The sequence below is a fragment of the Chrysoperla carnea genome, chromosome 1 (genome assembly GCF_905475395.1).
Source record: "Chrysoperla carnea chromosome 1, inChrCarn1.1, whole genome shotgun sequence".
Classification (NCBI taxonomy): Eukaryota; Metazoa; Arthropoda; class Insecta; order Neuroptera; family Chrysopidae; genus Chrysoperla; species Chrysoperla carnea.
In genome coordinates, this window is record NC_058337.1 from 62,792,788 (window position 1) to 62,815,172 (window position 22,385).

Here is a 22,385-nt window from a genome sequence, read left to right on the forward strand (position 1 = left end):
AATCTATTACTTCTTTCTACAACAAGAATACAAAAAAAAAACTAAATGCTATAACCGGTGTTTGAAGAATTAAAACGAACAGCAGCTGTTGCAAAATATTTCAATTCAATACAAAAAACATACAAACTTGTTTCACCATTGTTGTACAATTGAAATGCAAGAAACAGCAATGGCTTTAAAAACATCACCAAACATAATTGAAATTGTGACCGGTATAGAAGAAGAACAAATTCAAAGTGTATTGAATTCAACTTTATCATTTGATCAAATTGAACCCGAAAAATTAACAGTGTTAGAAGATGATGCAAAACAAGTGAATTATTTTGAGCGCATTAAAAATATTTTAACTTCAACTCCACGAACTGAAGAGAAATTAATTGATCGCAAATCAACACCATTGTTTGTACCAATTATTATGAATCATAATAATAATAAAAATGATAATAATAGCATAACAATGGATAATAGTTTATTATCATTTAACATACCACAATCACTTATCAGTAACAATTATAATTTATATGGTGATGATAACCCTGGTAGTTCTATTATTAATTCAATATTAAGGATATCTTCTTCACAGATACCAAATAATACTAATAAAATATTAATTAAAAAATCAACAGAATTTAAAATTGATATATTTCATTGTAAATGTTGTGAAAAATTAAAAAATATATGTGAAAATACAAATAAATTATTTAAGTGGAGATCCGAACCAAATTTAATGTGTTGTGATAATAGTGGAAGTAATAACAGTTGTTTAGATACTATTCAAAATAATAATAAACAAAAAACATTATTTAATAATTTTCAAAATATTGTTTTACAGAAGTGTCAAAATAATATTTTAAATAATAGTCCAAAGAAAAATATGCCAAATATGGATACTGTGGATAGTTCGAATTGTTATACAGAAGTGGACATGAGTCGTTTTAAAACTAATGAAAATATTGTTAAGACTGTTGATAAATTAACATTAAATGTTGATAATTTAAAAATTGGTTCATTACAATTAACGCAAGAGATACAACAAGCCAAATATGGTTTTCAGGTATAATTTCTTTGACAGATATAACTACCCCAACTTATGTATATAAATTTCTCATATAGCCAAAGTGGCAACCCTAGGTAATTGAATTCAAATTTCAAATACACCCTCAAAATTCAGGTCATTTTTATATTATGACCACGTATTTCGAATACAATGTAGAAAAATAAACATGTATTTCGAATACAATGTAGAAAACATCGGTATTCTAAATAAACGAAAAAAGTGCAGATTCAGAGGGAAAGCAACGGAATAGTACACCCTCGAAAAGTAAACTTTTCAGGTACATATTTAGAAAAATAAATCACAGCAAGACATCGAAAGTCAATTAATGTACCAATAAAATTTAACAGTAGGAAATTAATTAAAAGCCCTTTCTCCAAATCGTTTTATGGACCCGCTTGCTTAACTACCCGTTAATATATTCTGCTGCTCTTCCATAATTTTGTGAGCAAGAACATATGTAATAAATGTAATAAGGACACAAAATTCCAGTGAATAAGGTTGCAGGACAAAAGGCGCATCCCTATGCGAGATCTAGTTCTCTCGGCCGCTGCGTACTTTGTAACGCGCATCAGGCTGTCTTTTGTTTTAAATTTTTTGTCTTTTTCAAGCAATTAAAAGTAATTGGTTTTACTCACTTAGGCAGCCTGAAGCACAGTACAAACTACGCAACGACCTATGACTAGACGCCGCCTAGATAGGCACCTTAAATTCAGCCACGGGCTCTTATAGCTCGGCATTGGTTTAGCTCGGAACATACACGTATTATAAAAAACTTCAGTTTTAAATAAAATTTCTATTCTGCAAAAAACCCCATTACTTCTTTTTCGTAAAAATATGAAATATTTGCATTTTCATCCTCGGTCCATTTAGACCTACCAAGGCTAAATATACTCTAAGCGCCGAAATGTTTTTATGGTAATCAAAAATTCAAGACTGTGTAAAAGAAAAAAAAATTGAACGTTTGTCATGGATGCATCATAAGTGTCGCGCTCTTAATACAAACGTGCTATTTTTCTTTGCCCAAATATGAGGGATTTCATTGACGGTGTTTAAATGCTCTAAAATTAAAATTTTGGAATATCTCCGAAAATATGCAAAATACGAAAAAAGTGATATTGTTTAAGTTCGTAAATGTATAAGTTTTATGTATTAGTACTTAAATTATACGATTAACACATACAAATATGCTTAATTATATCTCTTTCTATGGCCACTTCGTATCCCATTTCTGTAAAAAATATCAAAAATAAAGGAAGGGGGCTTGGATCTTACTTCTGGTAAAAGAAAAATTAAATTGTCACTTGTCAAACGGCAAAACCTTGATATTATTTGTTGTATACGTATATTATAGCAGAAGTAAATAGCAGTTTGCTATAATCTTTTGTTGGAATATAGACAAAGTCATTTGATGTAATTGTTACTGGTATCCATAGTTCAAAACTTTGATTGTCTGCGTTTTTATACATTCATGTTTAGAATATTTACTGTACCCGCCAGCTTCTCCGGGCAATTTCAATTTTGAATTCAAAGACCATTGCGTTGTAGATTTAACTTTCCTTTCCCTCACTGATTCTCCTGTTTGTTCATATTTTCGTGGATTTTCGTGATTGGTAATGTGGCTTTTAACAGGTACAATAACTTCAAAACGGCTCATAAGTTGATAAAAAATATCTGATTTTCATTAAAATTTTCAGTTCGTTTTTCACATTCTAAATTATTTTTACTATAAAACTAAATTTTTACATTTATTTCAAATTTTTTTTGTACTGTATAACCATGAAAGTTTTTCATACATAATACTTTTAATAGTTTTTGCTACCTCAACACATTACACCACTTAAAACATGTGGGTGAGACTGCACTCTTCAATGAAAAACGCACATTACGTATTTTCATTTGAAAGAACAACAAATAGAAAGAAACGAAAAAACTATACAGAAGCCGGGACTCGAACCAGTGTCCTCTTGATATCCAGTCTAGGTTGCAACCAACCTTCGTCAAACCTGTTCTATGTGAGTGATTTAAATTATATGTAACCTTTTCAAGTCTTTATTGTTAACTTCGTGTCACCCTCATATGTTAAGTTGTGTATTATGTTGAGTTAGAAGAAGATATTAAGAGTATGGGGGCCTTTGACTCATATAAAGAAGACAAAAATTTGAAATGAAAGTATAAATTAAGTTTCATAACAAAAATATGTATCACTTATGTAGCATTGTGAAACATTTGTGTATTCTGTACACACAAACATACAAGTAGAATAAATACACGAATAGATTGCATATGATTTGAGTCACTCACATAGAACAGGAGATGGAGTGATGGGGTTTGAGTCCCAGCTTCTATGTAATTTTTTTCTGTTTAATCAAAAAAAAAGCACACATATGAGTTAAATTTCCAAAAATCCCTCCTTAGTGCTCACTTAACGTGTCAAAGCCCACATTCAAATATTTGAAGGTCCTAGTCCCAGGAGTTTATGCTGTGCTATGATATGTCGGTCAGTATTTTTTTATATACAGAATGTTCGATTTACATCTAGGCGTGTAAATATCACGAGTATGGCAGAGCTCATGCGTTAAGCAATGCATCTAAGGAAGAGGTATTATAGGCCACTTGCATCGTGTAGTTCATCTATTCAATTAAGAAACTCCCACTCTCCAAGCGTCTAACAACTATCTAAACGCATATCGAAGCTTCAACACATGTATATAATACCTCTCATTAAGACGCATTGCTTAACGCATGTATTCTGTCGTACTCGTGATATTTATATGCCTAGATGTAAATTGAACATTCTGTATAATCATTTCACTTCAATTTTCCCCCCTTTAAGAATTTTCTTCTTGGAACATCGGTTTCGTAATCGGCGGTCAAAAAGTCTCATTAAATCGATGCTATTTCCCGACTTTTACACATTCGACACTTTTTTCCGGCTTATTGATTGTATTATTTTAAATATGTTTGTTTTAATAATTTTATCAGCTATTTATTTTTAGAACTAAACATTTTTTTGTTACCCTTTTTTATTTAATTTTCACATATTATTTTTTTTAACCTGCATTAAATTTTTTTATTACTGTGCTGGTCCTCATAAATAAAATTTTTTTTTTATACAAATACAAAATTTGTAATGAGTTTGTTATGAATAGGTACAAAAAAATTTTTTGTTAGAATATTTAAATATTTTTTAAAACCTACTTATCAGGTTGATATCAAAATAAATCCAAAATAATAATGTGTTAATAATATAGAAGTTAATCGACCGATTAAATCAATTTAAGCGTTCAATGCTGATGGCAAAACATGCGACCACAAAATATTTTATTTCCAACAACTTTTTTTCATATGCTAATGGCCAAATCCCAAATAAAGCATAATAGCAAAGAAAGACAATAATGCAATCGATAATAAAATATGAAGAGTAATAAAATTGATTTCTTTAATAAATCGAATGCTTATATTTTAACATATTCCAGCTTACTAGAACTAGATTCAGGTGTAGTATTTAACTACATTTCTTATCGGTTGAATATTTAAGAGGTTGTTGTTATGGTCATACCAAAAAATTTTGTTCTCTACAAAAATTGTCCTAATTTCTGCATCAAAAGAAAATATTCAATTCCGCTTCATACTTAAAATTGTTGTGTAATCATTTTAAAAAAAAAAATCATTTTCTCCGATATTCAACGAAGCAGAGTGACCGTCGTCCAACAACTTGAAAATTGTAAATTTTTAATTTTCGGGCAAAGATCTTGTTATTTTAAGTGATTGAGTGGGAAAAATAATTTTTGCATTTTTTTAATCAACCATCTTCTTTGAATTTGGTCCTTAACAAATATTTATCAATTTGGCTGCATAATTTAAAATTTTCGTGGTACCCTGAGCTATGTCTTTGATTCCCATTACCTGCTGTTCTGTAATGAATACCATATATCACGCCTAGCTCACTTTTATGAAACATGAAAAATTTCACGACATATTTTTAATAATAGCTTTACAAGTACATGAAAAATATTTGTTTATACATAGCTTGAGCTAATGATAATTTTTAGTCGATTAGAAGCGCCCGGCTTCATCGATAAAAAACCGATTTAATTATAAAATACGTTTACCAAAAATAGATTCTATATAATAAGTACAAATTTTTTTAAACTTATTTAACAATGAATTTTGTCTTAATTTTATATTTATCTTGTACTTATAATAGAATTTAACAGGATTTAGGATATTTTAACAACATAATAGTTAACTCAGAACAGGAGTAGTGGTTACGTACTAAACCGTATAAATAGAGGACCCAAAGCTCGAGCCCCGGCTTCTGTGTAATTTATTAGTTTCTTACTAATTATTTTAATGAAAATACGTAATGTGCATTTTCCATTGAGGAATACAGTATCACCCTCATATGTTAAGTGATATAATGTGTTGAGGTAACAAAAGCTACTAATCGTATCATGTATGAGGGACATAAGGAGAATCATTAAAATTCTGTACTCCACTAATTTAAGCAGTATTCGCACGTGGGGTTTATGTGATTTTTTTTTAATTTCCTTCAGATAATTTCTAAATTTGAGGCTGATTCTCCTTCTATAAAATTAATCTTTTTTATGGTGACTCCATCATATTCGCCGTAATTTGGAAATGACACGTTATACATGACCCAATTTAGAACATGGTGTACTGCTACATTTTATTCATGAAATTGTTATTCAAATGTAATTTATAATTTTATGAAAGAAAACAAATTACAGTAATCAAATTACAAAATTTGAATCAAAATGCTTTACTGATGATTTTGGGTTAATTACAATGTTCCTGAGTAGAGATATTTTAATTGCTTGTAAAGCTATCTTTTATAAAACAATATGCAACAATAAAATAAAAGTTTTGTTATTTTTGGAAAAAATATTTTTCCAAAATTTCCATTTATTTATCAATGTGTAGGGTATGTCACTATCTAAACAAATTAGTTTAATTGTTTCTCGACATTCTATCGAGATATCGTTCATTAATTCTACGAATAAAAGTATAATTTTTTGCTGAAATAAAATCTCCATGCAACTTTTTGTTGAAGAGAAAAAATTCGCTACAAAAATCTTTAATCTTAATGAAGGCGTTGGCCTAGAAATTTTTCATTATCACCACTGGGTTGTTCATTGTGAATTCTAGTATAAGAATCGTAAGCTAATTTGTTCAAAAATTAATCCAAAAACGATGATTTTTACTTTACTATCATGCCCAATTAATTAATCAATTTTCGTTTTCTTAAATATAATTTTTCTAATTATAATTTTTTTTTTTCAGGAAGAAAATGATCGAGTATCGAAATTAATAAAAGATGCACAAAAACTAGTCGCTGATTTAAAAGACTTAAAATATTTAGATGATCTGATTTTAATGTTGGAAGGACAATTAGACCATATCCAAATGAAACCATGGCCTTTCAAAAGCATGAATCTCGATAATCGGGGAAAGAATTTTATCGTTTAAAGATATATATTTAAATGTATTAAATATATTTATTTACTTGTAATTATTGTGTTATATAATTATTTATTTTTAAATAAAATATTTTTTTTAATTTTTTATAATTTTTTAATTAAAATTGAGAGATGAGGATTTATTACATGTTCGTATGACTTAAGCATTACGATGCAATTATTATAATCATGACTTGTTATTTTCCAAACTGAAACGACAAAAAAATGTAGCTCACTATAACTAAAGTGGAACAAGAAAGTAGATGATTAATCGCTCAAAACTCACTCAAAATTAATTACCTACCTCCTCAAGTTGCACAGCCGATATCTTTGATAAAAATTTGATTTATCCTCTCTCTATTCTACGACATCATGATGCAAATATATTTTGTTGGAATGAAAATGGCTGCACTAAGTATCAAAAAATCATAAAGTTGTGAATATTGGCCTCTCGTTATAATTTAGACCGTGGGACACTACTGGTTTTTTTGAATGATAAATAAGTACTTACTTGAAAATTCGTGAGAAGCTTCCATTTGGCGAGTTTACCAAACTTTCCTCTACATTTTTTTTTCGAAAAGGCTGCGTTTTCAAATGAACATGATGACTTCATATTTGAGTTATTGTTCTAAAAAAATGCAGCAGGGAATTTGTCGGACCTTATGACCACTTGATAAAATTAATAGATTATTAGGTATTAAAAAATAAAATATTTTGTCCGACAAAAATACTGCACCGATGAGCTTGTATACCACCTCGAACATGCCGTACTTAAATATTTTTGTTTTTTAATAGGCACATTCAAGGGGTTATAATACTGTCCGACAAATTCCCTGCTACGTTTTTTCCAAATGATAACTCAAAGAGTATAGGGTAGAGAAGAATGAATCTAATTTTAAGTGACATCTGGAGTCTGTGGCGATCAACTATTAAGTATATCGGCCTTTGCGGGTATGACTATTAAGTTTGACTACTTTGCGGGGGCGAATACTATCTATTAAGTTTAAAAGCCTTACTCGGTTGAGGCGCTGCAACTCGTATACTACGATTTTACATTAGCTTATATGGGCTGCTCTCCTCTATCTTATCCTCTTTGTGATAACTCAAATATGACATCATCATTCTCATTTGAAAATGCAGTCTTTTCGAAAAAAATCGTAGAGAAAGTTTCAAGGATTTATTCATAATTTTTTTTAAACCGTGGTGTGGTGTCCCACGGTATAATTATTTCAATATGATTTATTGAACGAAAAATAAAGCGAACTATTTGTTTAATATTCAGACGTATCAAAGATGAAAATCTAGTCGATCTGCGAAAAATGATCTTTGTTTCCCGAGTTGAAAAGAATCAAGTAAACATAAAACTCATGTATCCTAGCAAAATTTGCCAAAATGTTAAAATGTCAGTGTTGTCAAAATGGGACCAAAACGTGGACAAGTACAGTTACAAGTTGAACTCGAATCTGATGAGCAGTTGAAGGAATTTTTAAATAAACCAGGTCTCGGAAGTAAGTTTATTTAATCATTTAAATTTTAACTTTGTAAACAATTTATTTTGTTTCTGTTTTAGTAATTGACGTTTACTCAGAATGGGCTGGACCGTGCGCATCGATGATTCTGTTTTTAAAACGAATAAAAGTCGATTTAGGTGATCATGGCGATATATTGAATTTTGCAATTGTAAGGTTTAAGCATTAAATTAACTTTAGAAAAGTACGAATTAACAAACATAACACAAAATGTTGATGCTTTAGACAAAAATCTTTCAAAGGCCAATAATTAATTTGAAAATCAATTTTTTGATTGTGTAATATATAGCAATGTCAAGGAGCTGGCTGTATTTTAGACACTTATTAGCTCACCGCCGAATTTAAATCAGATTATTTTTCTTTCGATTAACTCCAAAAGATGAAATGGTTTGATAGACATAACTTTTGAATATAGCTAGCCGAGTGAGACACTGTAAGGCTCATGTCTTAGCGATTACATTTTTTTAACTAAGAGGCTTCAGTTATGATTAATAGACACAAATTATGGCATGAATTATGCAAACGGCTATACTTGTAATATTTTTCTCATTTCTTCTTCATAAACTCTAAAACGCACACACATGGTTTTTGAAAATTTATTTTGAAACAAACAAAGTTTTAATATTTTGATAGCACAAGTTATTTGGTGGGATAAACAAAAACCTCTTTCATCTATTATTAATCTTATATTAAAAAAAAAAAAAAAAAACACACAATTTTTTCAACTAATTCTTGTGCTCGTTACAGGAAACCAAGAAATGGCTTCATCTCTTGAATTTCATAAACTGAAATAATAATAACATTCAATTTAAAATTACAAATTTTTTAGGCCAAAAATGATAGCATAAACGCATTAGCAAGATTCCGTGGTAAAAGTGAGCCGCAATGGTTATTTGTATCACGTGGAATGGTTGTACGATTGTTTGTTGGATCAAATTTACCACGTTTAGAAGATGCAATAAGAGACGAAATCAAAAAACAAATCCAGGCTGATGAAGGGAATGATACTCGTGTTTACATTACAGTGGAAACATTAACACCATCTGAAAAAATTGTAGCAGATATGAAAGCAGCTAGAGAAAAAAAGCAACAAGAATTAGAATTACAAAAATTTTTACAGAAGCAAGAAGATCGTCGTATAGAAATTGCAACTTCAATTGCAGAAAAGAACGAATTAATTACATGTATTGTCATTTATCCACAATATGCCAAAAAAGAGAGACGATTAAAAGCTTTACGTGAGCGTTTAGAGACTGCAAAGCCTGCATTTATGTTACAAGATAAAGTGCAAAAACAAATTACGGATGAACAAATAGAACAATTCCAAAAATTTGCTGGTTAGCTACTATAAAGCGGTGCTTAAATTGATAGTTTTGGGCTGGCAGAGATTTTACTTTAAGAGGAAATTGAATTTATTTTAGTTTTTTAGATTTATAAAATTTCGAAATTTATAAAATTATTTATAATTTATCAAACGAATTACTTCTATATCGAACAAATGAACAACTATATTAGATATTAAAAAAATCGACGCACGAATTAATTGCATTACCTACGTACCTACTAAAGAAAGAGAGAACTAACAAAATAATAATTTCGTTAGTAATTCAGATATCCTCCCAAAATTTAGTTGAATAGTACATTCTTTATTTATATTTATTATCCAACATAATATTTTTTATTATACCATGTATATATGAAATATACATAGTATTATAAGTTTAGTCCCAAGTTTGTAACGCCTAAAAATATTGATGCTACAAAAAAAAAATTGGTATAGGTGTTCATAAAATCACCTAATTAATCCATTTCCGGTTGTCCGTCCGTCCGGCTGTCCGGCTGTCCGGCCGTCCGTCCGTCCGTCTGTGGTCACGATTACTCAAAAACGAAAAGAGATATCAAGCAGAAATTTTTACAGCGTGTTTAGGACGTAAAAAGTGAGGTCAAGTTCGTAAATGAGCAACATGGGTCAATTGGGTCATGGGTCCGTAGTACCCATCTTGTAAACCGTTAGAGATAGAATAAAAGTTTAAATGTAAAAAATGTTCCTTACAAAAAAATAAACAACTTTTGTTTGAAACATTTTTTTGTAAACATCACTGTTTACCCACGAGGGCGTTAATTAGGTACAAATTTTATAGTATGTATTAATATCAAAGTGAGTATCTTTTGTTATTTACGTGACGTCAAAAAACAAACGAGTGCGCATCAACACTTGCGCATTATATGAGAATATCAGTTAAATATGTCAGATATGTATGTATGTGTAATGTGACAGAGTTATCAACACTGCCTATACATGGTATTTCAACAATTAACTCAGTCAATTGTTTGTTTTCACTTGTTATTAACCGATTTAGTCAGATTCTGGGTTGACTTTATTACAAGAAACTTTTTATAAATCGTTTCTATGACACCTATGTTTTAATAAGTTAATTAAATTTTTTTAAAGCATTAGTACTTTTTTTTTAGTTTATTTAATATCTTACAATTTTTTTCAAAACGATTCGTTCCCTAGGCCTTTTTATTTATATATCTTAAATATATGGAAATTAAAAATGACTACTGACGTGCTATTTTTGGACCTCAGTTCTTAATCACTGAGGCAAACCAGATTAAAAATCGTATTAAGTAAATTGCTCTCTTAAGTTTCAATAGTATTTCGTTAAATTTTTTTTAAATTTTTAAATGTGGAGTATAATATCAACTTAAAGGTCACCGCGGTTTGACTGGACAGCGAATATGCGGAAAATCAAATTTTCCATAATCTGATCGCACAAGTCCATTTTTATATCACTAACGGGTATGTTTATTATGACTTGAAAGACTTCAATTGTCTACAGACGTGTATTTGAACAAAGTTTTTCAATAAGATCGCTAAAGTTGTCAAATTTGATTGAGCAAATTGTCAAATCATATTGAACAGAATTATTTATTTTCAAGCTGAGTATTTAGTTCAAGCTACCTTGCACTATGTGTTTTTTTACGAACAATATACAATCGTCCTTGCGTGTCAATTTTACAATGAAGTCCATAAAATCGACATCGATGTATACATATAGTCGAGTCATGCAAAATTTGATTTCTCGTATTGGCGTACACGAGACATCCTATGACATTTAAAATAACGATTCAAAATGACATGGAATAATTTTCCAATAATATTTGAGATTTCGAAATACTATGATCTGTAAACATTATTTAAGGATGTATGAGCATGACAACAATGTTTGATTTAAAGGCTCAAAATAATGTAGGTAGTCTTTTACTCAAAGAATATGTGGTTAAAATTTCAGCTTAGGTATCCGTGCAAATTTTTAAGAAAAACGTCATTAAAAATCGATATAAAATACATTGGCTCTTATGGAGGAATCTCAAAAAACGACATATTTTGGAAGTTTTTGATAATTTTCATTTGGAATGAATGAAAACAAATTTAAAAAAAACTTTTTAATAGAAAGTAAACATATTAGCAATGAATTAGAAAAGAAAAAAACTAAGTGTCACCGTCCATATAAGGGATGTAAGAGCAGGGTAGATTAAGGGTTGAAATTATTTTTATCTTATTTTCAACTTTGATGATGAATTTTGTTATAACTTCATGATTGTAGACGAAAAATAAGAATAAAATTTTTCGATATGTGTCTTGGTTTTCGAAATATCGAAAGCTAAATAATTAAACAAAATTTTCAATTTTCGATATTTTGAAAATTAAGCCAGATATCGAAAAATTTTATTCTTACTTTTCGTCTTATATCGTCAAGTAATAATATAAATTTATCATCAAAATTGAAAATATCTATTTTTAAATTTGTGCCCCCACTACCATGCTCATACATCATTAAGAACATAATTAAATGACATACAATGTCAATTTCTTCTAATTTACTTAAAAATTAGAATTGTGAATGATTATAGATAATACTTACGTTCTATGATTTATTTTGTCCCATGGAGATAGATGTTTATACCCTCTTCAACCGCCATGAAATTGCTACCTATAGTTTCTTGGAGTCGCGAACATAGCTTGTTTCTTTTTTTAATTTTACACTTATGCATGAGAACCTGTTTCAAACCCTAGACCAATTGTTAAACATTTGTATTTTCTAGACTACTATTTTACAATTGGAAAATTTTACAGGAATGTAGCTTGATAATAAAATCATTTTAGCACCTTTACCTATATAAAATATGTTTTGTGTATTTAAGATCCTAAAACATCCTAAAAGCAAAAAGTAAAATTTCTGCCTTCTCAATACCGTTGATCCTATTATTACTCCGAATTTACTGCACTAGGTTTAGAAATATCAAAACGTTCCATACAAATGTTACAAGATGGCCGTGCCTATATTTGGTTAATCAAATGTGACGAAGAATTTCTATTAAGCCCAGTAGAATATGTATTTGCACGTGTACTGTATGGCGAACAAGGCGATCCCCCTGGGGATTGGGAAAGTCCTGCTGCTAAATTTATAAAAGTGTTACCTTGGCCACCTGAAGAAGAAGAAATGGAAGCAGAGGAAGAAGAAGAAGAGCAGGAAGAAGAAGCGATCGAGGAATCTGCTAAGAAAGAAGAAGCTTCAGAAGAGGCAGAAGGTGAACTTGAAGAAGAAGAAATTAAAGAGAAAAAGGCAACCTCACCAAGCCCGCCTCCAATTGAAAAGAAAAAAAAGAAAAAGAAAGAACCTGAACCAAAAAAAGAATCTGACAGTGATGAAGAAGTAGAGGAGGAAATTGATGGCGAAGTAGTTTGCTGTATTTGGACGCCATTAGAACCATACAAGTTAGCTCGTGCAACTGTTTTATATGAATTCTTTTATGAAACAATGTTGCCATATATTCCTTTAGAGCCACCGCCAATTCCACCTCATCTTGCTTGTATTTACCCAGCTGAAGAAACTGAAAAGGTTTGATTTTTTTATAACTTAGGTCTAAAACATAATTATTTTATAACTAAAGTCTAAAATATGGTTCGTATTTGCACGCCGTATATATCGAACGATTAAACATGGACCATTAAAGTTATTGGTATTCGATATTTTTATGACCTGATAGATATTTTGACATTGGATAATTATCTCAACTAATATTTTGTCAAAGATTGATATAACTTTTCGTTATACATTGCACACTTTTCTGTTTTTCACAGTTTTTTCATTCCTTAACTAATGTGATCGCCAACTAATTTTCGCTAATATAACAATTACTAAAATTTTTATTTCAGATCATAGAAGCTATTGACGAAGGTAATTTCCGAAATGAAATCTTAAATTATGGTTTCTTTGATAAAAATGATCCAGTTAATCATCAAGTAGTTGCAAATAGTTTCTTAGAATATAAAGCCATTCAGGACCATGAACCGTATGTACCACATTTTCGAAAACTCTTTTAAAGTAGCCTTGAAAAATTTATTTTGTTTTCTCTAGTGACGAAGTACTTGTAATATCAGTGGCACAAAAACGCAGCTTTCCAATTATAACATTAGCTGAACTAAAACCTATGTATGTCAGTGATAACACTGAAATTGGCCAGGAAGATTGTTTACAATGGTTTCCAAATGATTGGGTTCAAGGTACCGAGTTTGTTGAAGAAGAAGAAGAAGAGGAACAATCTAGTGTGACAGGATCTCTCTTTCCAGGGTCTATTAGAGAGGAAGGAGAAGAAGAAGAGGAAGAAGATAATAATGACGACAACGACTGAAATACCATTTTGTCTATTGCCTAGATCAAATAATTCCACGAAAGATTTACATTTTATTATTAAACTATTATGTTACTTTTTGTTTGTTACATTCATATAATTTTATTTATCAATTAAATATATTATAGCTTTTTACATATTCTCGGTTTTCTTTGTATGAAAGATGTTAGAGATTTTCCCAGAAATACAAGAGTTTTGAATGAAAAATTAATTTTCCGAAACGACTGCGATTTTTTCAGCTCTAGTTAACAATTGCAAGTTGCAAAATAAAATAAGGACTTTATCTTCTAAGCGCATATGCCTTTATTTGCCTTTTAAAAGTCTTCATCTTACGAAGTATTTTTACAGTAATAATGCCAACGTATTTATTTATTAATAACCGAAGATATGGTATTCCTACAATAGTCAATAAAGACAATCAAAAACAACCTATTTAGAACAATAGATAGCCTATAGGTAATAACACTGAGTTATAAACCCCCAAAATTGAAATTCCTTCGGAGAAGGCTTTTTAGACATGTCTGCATTGTGAAACATGGATAAATAGATAGCTACGGATCTGCCTACCACTTTAAACCACATTTTGCCAACCTACAATCATGAAACTCATAATTTAAAAAAAAAATTGTATACGTATATCATGCGTATATATTTCCCCTCTGATTGAAGAAGTAAGGTGTTCGAAATTTGAAACAAAGTGGCAGATAGGTCCATTATTACTGATTTATCCACGTCTTGCTAAGCATAGTCAGTTTTTCGAAAAATTTTTGTCGGAACCATAGCGCTTATATAATGACTTGCCGAAATGAACTTCCAAATGAAAATTGTTTTTCAGTTCTATACATGCTTGAAAGATAGAATTTTCAACAATATAGACTCGAAGTAAAGTCAAAATAAGAGAATACTTTTAATTTCATTAAAAATTTCATTACCCACATCGCAACGCTCCAGAAAAATGAAATTTTTAATTTCCAGTATCATGGTATTTATTTCAATAACTACTTCCAACAAATAAAATCATTTTTTCACATATTTCTCAATAAGTATTCAGAAATTCGATTATCTAAATTCTAAATCCCAAAATCTCAAAACCTACCTGCGTTGAAAAGAAATATCTTAAAGTTGGTAATCTGGCATCGCCACGATTTAGAAAACCCAGGTTAATTACTTATCAGTAATAGTGGAAATGAATAAGAAAAAAAAGAAATTTTGAGAAAATTTATGTCTTACGTATCCTGCACTACCTGGACACACTGCGAAGAAAAACTTAATTGTCGTATTTACATTGTTACAAAAACAATTGGAATTGTAATACCTACAATAAAAGGAAAAATGAATTTTAGTGAACTGGTGCGTTTTTTGTTATCGATAGGTACATTTGTTAAAATTTATGAAACACTTTGTTACTTCATCCTCTATGTATGGATATCAAATCTTATTATCGATAAAACAATTTATATACAGTTCGCAACTAAAATGGCTGGTAAAAAGGGTATACAAGTGCAATTACAAACTGAATTAAACAACGATGAAGATTGGTATGAATTTGTTCAAAAAAAAGGTTTATTAAGTAAGTTTTTAATATAAAATAATATTTTATTTGCAAACAAAATAATTCCGATTCAAGTTATAGACGTATATTCAGATTGGTGTGGGCCATGTACAGCAATGGTTGGATATTTGAAAAAAATTAAATTAGAAGTTGGTGGTGATAATATGCATTTAGCTGTAGTAAGTTAAAGTTTTGTTTATTCATATTTTATTATTATACCTCTTGTTTATAAAATGCGTACAGGATTTAATAAATAGTAACTACCCGATGCCTGACTGAAGATTCGGTTTTAGTTTCAGCTATATTTTCGAACAAAAAAGTAGTTTCAATTGCAGTATCAAATGTGATAGTGACTTTTATATTCTTTTAAAATTGGTCCAGCCAAATTTAAAAGAAAATAAAAGTAACGACATATAACAAAATATTGATGTTGTGAAAAATTTTGTCATAGTTTCAGATAATACATAGAAATGTTTGTTTACCTAAAAATAATGTCTTTTTTTTATTTAAAATACTCAAAAATTCTGGAAATAATATAAATTTTAACAAATCATTATAGGTTTCTAATTTGGTTTCGGCCTGAATCAGAGCCCAAACCAAAATTTCGTTTTGGGTTTCCACAGAAAATGTGGTTTTGGTCGAGCACTAATAAAAAGTATAATTTATTAATGAAATAGAAAGAGATTGATGAAATATTTTAATGCCAATTATATGGGTATTCAAATACGATAAATAATAATTTATTGTTTCCCCAAAATCTTTATTGTGTTATTTGCTATAAATCTCCAGCAGCTAACAAACTTGATAGATGACACCGAATGCAATTCGGTGAAAGGATGTCTTTTAATTTGTTTTCGAAATATTCATCTAGCCTTTTTTTCGTATTAAATTTTTGTTAAATAATTTTTTATTTGAAATGGTCTATCATTCGCTTAAGTTTTAGTTTCCAAACGAGATATTCACTCTGTAGACATAAAATAACTGCTTTCCATTCCATTTTTTCTTTTTATCGATGCTCTCACTTAAAATAACCGAATAAAATCTGTACGTAAGATAAAATTACAGGACATAATACGAAAATGTGTTATTATAAAATTAGGTCATTCCGACAAAATCTGAGCTACTGAAATTTAAAATAGCAAATATTTGTCAAGTTTCGATCCGACAACATAAGTACAACATCACATAATATGAAGTTTCTTTTTTTTTAAATTTAACTGTACTATAGTAAATTGGAAAAGTCTTATGGTTTCAAGCGAATAACGTGAATACAATTATTTTTGAGTATGTATATACCTCCTTATAAATTTTATAATTGCGAAAATATTCTGAAATGGGAGTTCGCTTAATGTTCTAAAGAAATGTGTTTATTTCCGTTTATAAACTATAAAAAATGACAAATCTATTTTAGGCAAAATCTGATTTTATAACATGCTTAGAACGATTTCGTAACGAATGTGAACCAACATGGTTATTTATGTCTAAGCAAAAAATGGTTAATTTGTTATTTGGCAGCAATGTTCCGAAATTATTAGAAATTATACAAATTGAAATGGACAAGGAAATTGAAGTACAAACGACTGGTAATGAAACACGAATTTTAAGGGATGTTGAAGAGGTAAGTATTATTGAATTCGTAAAGGGATAACTTGCTTAAATTTATCCTTACATTTGGTTTTAAAATAAAATTGTAATTTCTCTTAACATAATACTTTCGATTTAAAGTTTTCCAATTTCAATAGATCCAAAGATTCTAATTTCTAAAATTTATATATTCAATAATATGTAGTTAACGCCAGAAGAACTAGAAGCCAAGGAAAAACAGGAATTAAAACGAATAGAAATGGAACGTATTGAGCAAGAAGAAGCTATACGTGAGGCAGCTGAAAAACATCGAATTGTATTTGGAAATATTGCTGAAAACATGAAAAAAACAGCATTTGTTTTAATTTGGCCACAACTACAAGACAGTGCATCATGTTTGAATGATATTTGGGACGCAAATGGGCTATCAATTAGTCATATTGGTATTTAATGATAAAAGAAGCATACTTTTTTTTTTTACATAAACTTTGTATAAAATATATCGTTAAATTTTTTAGATAAATCAATTTTAACTGCAGATAAATTTGATAAATGGAAACAATATGGTGATTTTAATGTGTCGCCTTTAGCAATAGCAGCCTTAACTGATGGTAAATCTTTGGCATGGTTACTAAAACATGATCCTGATATTGAGCTAGAAGAACCAATTGAAGATTTAGTTGCACGAGCAATTTACGGCGAATCAAAACAACCTCCAGGTGACTATTTTTTTTACCTACTTGTAAGTGCTTCTCGGATTTAGACCCCGCTAAGAAGTAGTTTTACATTACATTAAGTATATTAGCTTTTGCATATCAATGTTGAAAATTTGTTGACTGTTTTATAAAACTTGGAAGTATTATTATTTATCACAACCTGGAAAAACCATACCTATAATTACTAACACCTAATATCCTTCTAAAAATTTACACAATTTACACAAATTGTCCAGATCAATTATTTTACAAACGTACGTATTTCGAGTATTAAGTAGTCAGCAGTACGAAAATTTTTAAATAACCAAAGACAATTATTTTTAAGTCTTTTATGCTTATCCTATTAGCGAGGTTGTAGGGTTTTACCAATTTGTAGGGTTTTTATTTTTATATCCACAATTTATTTTAAAAGTTTTAATTATATTTTAGTATCGAAAATGTTTTTGTAGTACTCACGTAGAAAACGCGGTTTTTTTTTTTAGAGGGGTCACCAATTTGTAGGGTTTTTATTGTACGAAATAATTATTTTTATTTAATTACAAATTATTTATTTATTCTTCGCATTTTATAAATTATAACACAAATCCATCCTACAAAACTATATTCATTCTATTCGATACACTACTCTATCACAGTCAACCACTCAACATGAACGACGCCATGTCTTCTCTGTATTCATGTCGTTGTCCTGAATTACTAAACTTATACCAACTTCACTCAATTATCACTAGAAACCAAATGTCCCTACAAGGTTATAAAAATACCAAATTTTGTTTTTGTTTCAAAATCATGCTGACCACCAACACCAGTATGATATGGCATCATCTGCAGCGATAATACTAAATACATAGGATTGAAATGTCAAACTAAGTACATGTCAAGCCTAGAACGGTTTGGCATTCCATTCCTTAAATTCCTATGTATTTAACAATATTTACGAAAATGTAATCATACTGGTGATTTCGGCCATATTTCGGCCAGCATAATTTTGAAATGCAAGTCATACGTTTCAATTTTTTAATTGAGCCGCGTGAATTATGAAAAATTTTGTGTTTATTCGCCCATCACATACACCCCAACTTTAAACTACTACCAATTGACAAATTTAAGCCTACTACAAATTGACAAATAAAGACGATTCTTAATATTTTTCCTAGCGTCAGAGATTAGAAATATCTAGGTTTGAGATATACCTATGTTAGAGATATCGCAAATAATTATTAATAAAAATATTCTAAGCAACTTTTTCTAATAATTTTTTAAATAATATATTTAATCATCTCTGACGCTAAGCAAAATATTAAAAATAGGCCGTATTTGTCAATTTATAGTAGGCCGAGTTTAAAGTTCAGATTTTGATTAAGTATCTTAAAAAAATGCGACTCATCACCCTGTATGACCTGTAAATTACGAAAATATGAGGGTGTCTTCATCTTATATGTGACACACTGTTTAAAAAAACAAACAAACAAACAAAACTAACAAACAAAGGAAGCCTTGAGTATTATTTTTTCGCTTATTTCTCTTTGAAAGCAACTTTCTCTTATTTTAAATTGGTCTTGAAAACTGTTATTGAAAAATAAGCCAATTATTTATTATATGTCTAAATGATTTGTTTTTATTCAAAGGAGATCCTGAAAGCATTGCTTTTGAAAAATTTCAACATCAACGTCTATTAACTCTAGAACAAATACAAAAAAAGAAACAAGAGCGCGCTGAAGCATTAAAAGCCCAGAATAAAAGTCAGCAAACAGAAAAAATTACACAAACAGATCCAGATACACCTATATCTCCCACACAAACTAAAGAATCTACAACCGACGATAAACTCGATGAAAATGATTTATATGAAATGATACCAGGAATATGGGTACCTTTAACATCAATTGGTAAAGCAACAGTTATGCATACAATATTTCCAAAAGTAACAACGGCTTTCTTACTACCAGAACCCGAAACTCTACCTCCACATTTGTTGGTTATGTTTGAAGCTTTTAAAAGAAAAGAAGTACATATTTTAGATTATATTTTATATGAGTATAATGATTTAAATAATTTTAATGCATTACTTGATCGACATTAATTTTATTGATATAAATTTAAAGGTATTGGAGATAGTTAATGAATATCAAGAATTCATTTTACATTATGGTTTTTTTACAACTGTAGATCCGTATACAACACAATTAGTTTGTAAGAATAATGATGAATATGATCAACTACCAAGTTACACTTAGTAAGTCATTCTGAGACTTAATAAGTTTAAATTTTCTTTTGATTTTTTTGAATAGCCTAAGAAAACATACTAAAGCAGTAATATAGAGTTTTCCAATAAACGCTAAATAACACTAATTATGAGATATTCTAATTACTTTTTTTTTTCACTTGAAACTCGAAAGTATAATGAAATAAATATAAAATCCGCTTAATTTCCTCGCCGAGTTGCGGGTATATTCCATAAATTTAATTCCCAGAACTCGACCGCACATATTTGACTTGATGCCATTAACGGCATAGATTAAAAAATCTGAAGGCGTTGTTTCAAAAAATGTCATTAGGCATTAAATGTAACTGAAACGCGATGTAACAGTGGTGGTGGTAAAAATTTGATGAAGCTTATTTGTACAGCGCCATTATAAATTCTCTAATTTTGTACGATAGTAACAGTTTAAAAACCTACTTAAGGTTTGTAAAGAGATTCTTAAATATTACAAAATCTTTTATGATAGCGATTGATCGACCCACCTATTTCTTAAGAAAAAAGACACTTCCTCAGAGGGTTTCAATCTACTGATTTTAGGGTTGAGTCTTCGGTTTTCGATCTCTGGATAAAGGTAATATTTAAAAGCACTTCTTTTTTAATTTTGTACCAAAAAATAATAAAATTGAGACCCCAATAAAAATTTTCAAGAAAAAATAAAGCTTTAGAATGGAATATTTGCAATATAACTCGATTTTATTTTGTTTTGTTAGTTTATTTTAGTAAATAAATTTTAGCAAAACTTTGAATCAGATCGATCGGCCTTGATTTAGGCCTGTCTATTCGAGTAATAAAGTATTAATTTTGTTTGCATTTAAATTTTTGTTCTTTGAAAAACCCTAAATTTTAAGAAGATGGAAAAGAGAGTTAACACATTTTACATAAAAGAAATTAAAAATTCTCAAATATCCGGAACAAATTTTTTTTAAATGCCAAAGACTCCGATCTTAACAAGGTTGGCAGAAATTCTAGCAAACATTTGAATTTACTAAAATATCAAACTTTGTTTTAGGTTCTCCGTTCACCATATTTTTTAAAACCTATGAAATGTATTTTTTCAAGCCTTGGAAAAATGCATTTGTACATACCTTGTAAGCATATTTTTTTAAGCCTTGAAAACTACGAAAGGCTAAACAAATGTATCTATGTCTTCCTTGCACCACCACCATTTAAATTTCTATTACGTATAATATTTGAATTCTGTTATGATGCTATAGGCTGAATTATAGTGTTGGTTGATAGTAGTTGATCTATATCTATATTATGCAACTTGCAATGTGTAACTGTATTGGTTATTGCTTATAGCTGCAAGTGAATGATTTTATGGACGAATTTGTAACTAGAAGTAATTATCAAATTTTAGCGATGAAAAATTAGCAGTTGCCGTTATTAAAACACAATCGCAACCATTAGAAACATTATTATCACTAGGTGCAATTTATGTTAGCGAAAATTCTGTTGAAGGCAAAAAAGAATGTGCAATTATATTCCCTGAAGATTATGAACCAGTTCCTGAGCCTGAAGAATCCGAACATGATAGTTTGATGGATGAAGAAAATGGTATAGGAACTATTTTTTATTTTGTGGTTTATTAGAAAATATTTTTATGGAAATTGTTTTGATTTTTAGAAATGGGTGAAAATGGTACACCTAAAAGTGGTAACGCTACTGAAGAAGAAGAATAAAAGAACTTTCAGTTTAGAATTATAAATTATATGTTTATTATAAAGTAGATTACTGAACCAAGAAAATTGTACAGTACTCTGAAATGCCAATAGATGTCTCGCAACGTACTAAAAATTATTTAATTTTCTTTCCAGTCATTATCTTATCATTTATATTAAAGAAAAGTAAATGTGCTTTTATGTAAGATTCAAGAAAAATGATAATTACAATTTTCATTTAGTGAAGTGGATTCTACTTATTGCTCTTACCCCAATATTGTAACCATTCTCTAATCCCTCTCATAACTTAAATATTTACATCTAGTCAACGAAATTCACCCGCACAACCATAAACAAGTTATATTTTCAATTATAATATTTCAGCCATAATTCAGGCTCGTTCCATTGTGCACCGGTTTTCAGTCTTTGATCAAGTCTCAACTAAATCTAATAAACGACCAAGGTTAACAAATTAAGTTTACCATGTCTTACACATCTTAAACAAGGCTTTTTATCCAGTTTTAATTCAAACCTCGCCTAAGTAGGTAAATCAAATTTTGGTTTGCCATTTTTGCTTAGCTCTTACTCAAGCCTTGACTAAATCTTATAAATCAAGCGCTGGTTCCCAAAAGAATCTTATTTACCAAGCCGAGATGTTAAAGAAAACCGATATGCAGCAAGCAAGGACACATTGTATCAATAAATTGTAATCATTAGATGGTGAAAGTTCAAGCACGAGCTGCGGCATATCCGTTAAGTATATTATCTTCATGGTGTGTATAAATCAAAAACAGAATATGATGAAAAATCAAAGAGGTTATATATAACATAGAGACTTAAAAG

The 22,385-nt window shown here is 29.5% G+C and overlaps 2 protein-coding genes across 2 annotated transcripts; both read left to right on the plus strand.

Annotated features, from left to right (window-relative positions):
* Window positions 1–694: 694 nt before the first annotated feature.
* LOC123306174 lies at window positions 695–6,547 on the plus strand. The gene is made up of 2 exons (XM_044888076.1): window positions 695–1,054; window positions 6,362–6,547. Exons 1-2 carry the CDS (start codon window positions 728–730, stop codon window positions 6,545–6,547), a joined length of 513 nt encoding a protein of 170 aa, XP_044744011.1. The 5' UTR covers window positions 695–727.
* Window positions 6,548–7,954: 1,407 nt separating this feature from the next.
* Window positions 7,955–19,855, plus strand: LOC123306184. Its single transcript, XM_044888087.1, has 13 exons — window positions 7,955–8,045; window positions 8,108–8,217; window positions 8,896–9,403; window positions 12,363–12,973; window positions 13,291–13,427; window positions 13,493–13,760; window positions 15,231–15,327; window positions 15,394–15,497; window positions 16,730–16,936; window positions 17,108–17,345; window positions 17,442–17,621; window positions 19,247–19,626; window positions 19,724–19,855. The coding sequence occupies exons 1-13, from the start codon at window positions 7,955–7,957 to the stop codon at window positions 19,853–19,855; spliced, it is 3,063 nt and encodes a 1,020-aa protein (XP_044744022.1).
* The last annotated feature ends 2,530 nt before the right edge of the window (window positions 19,856–22,385 follow it).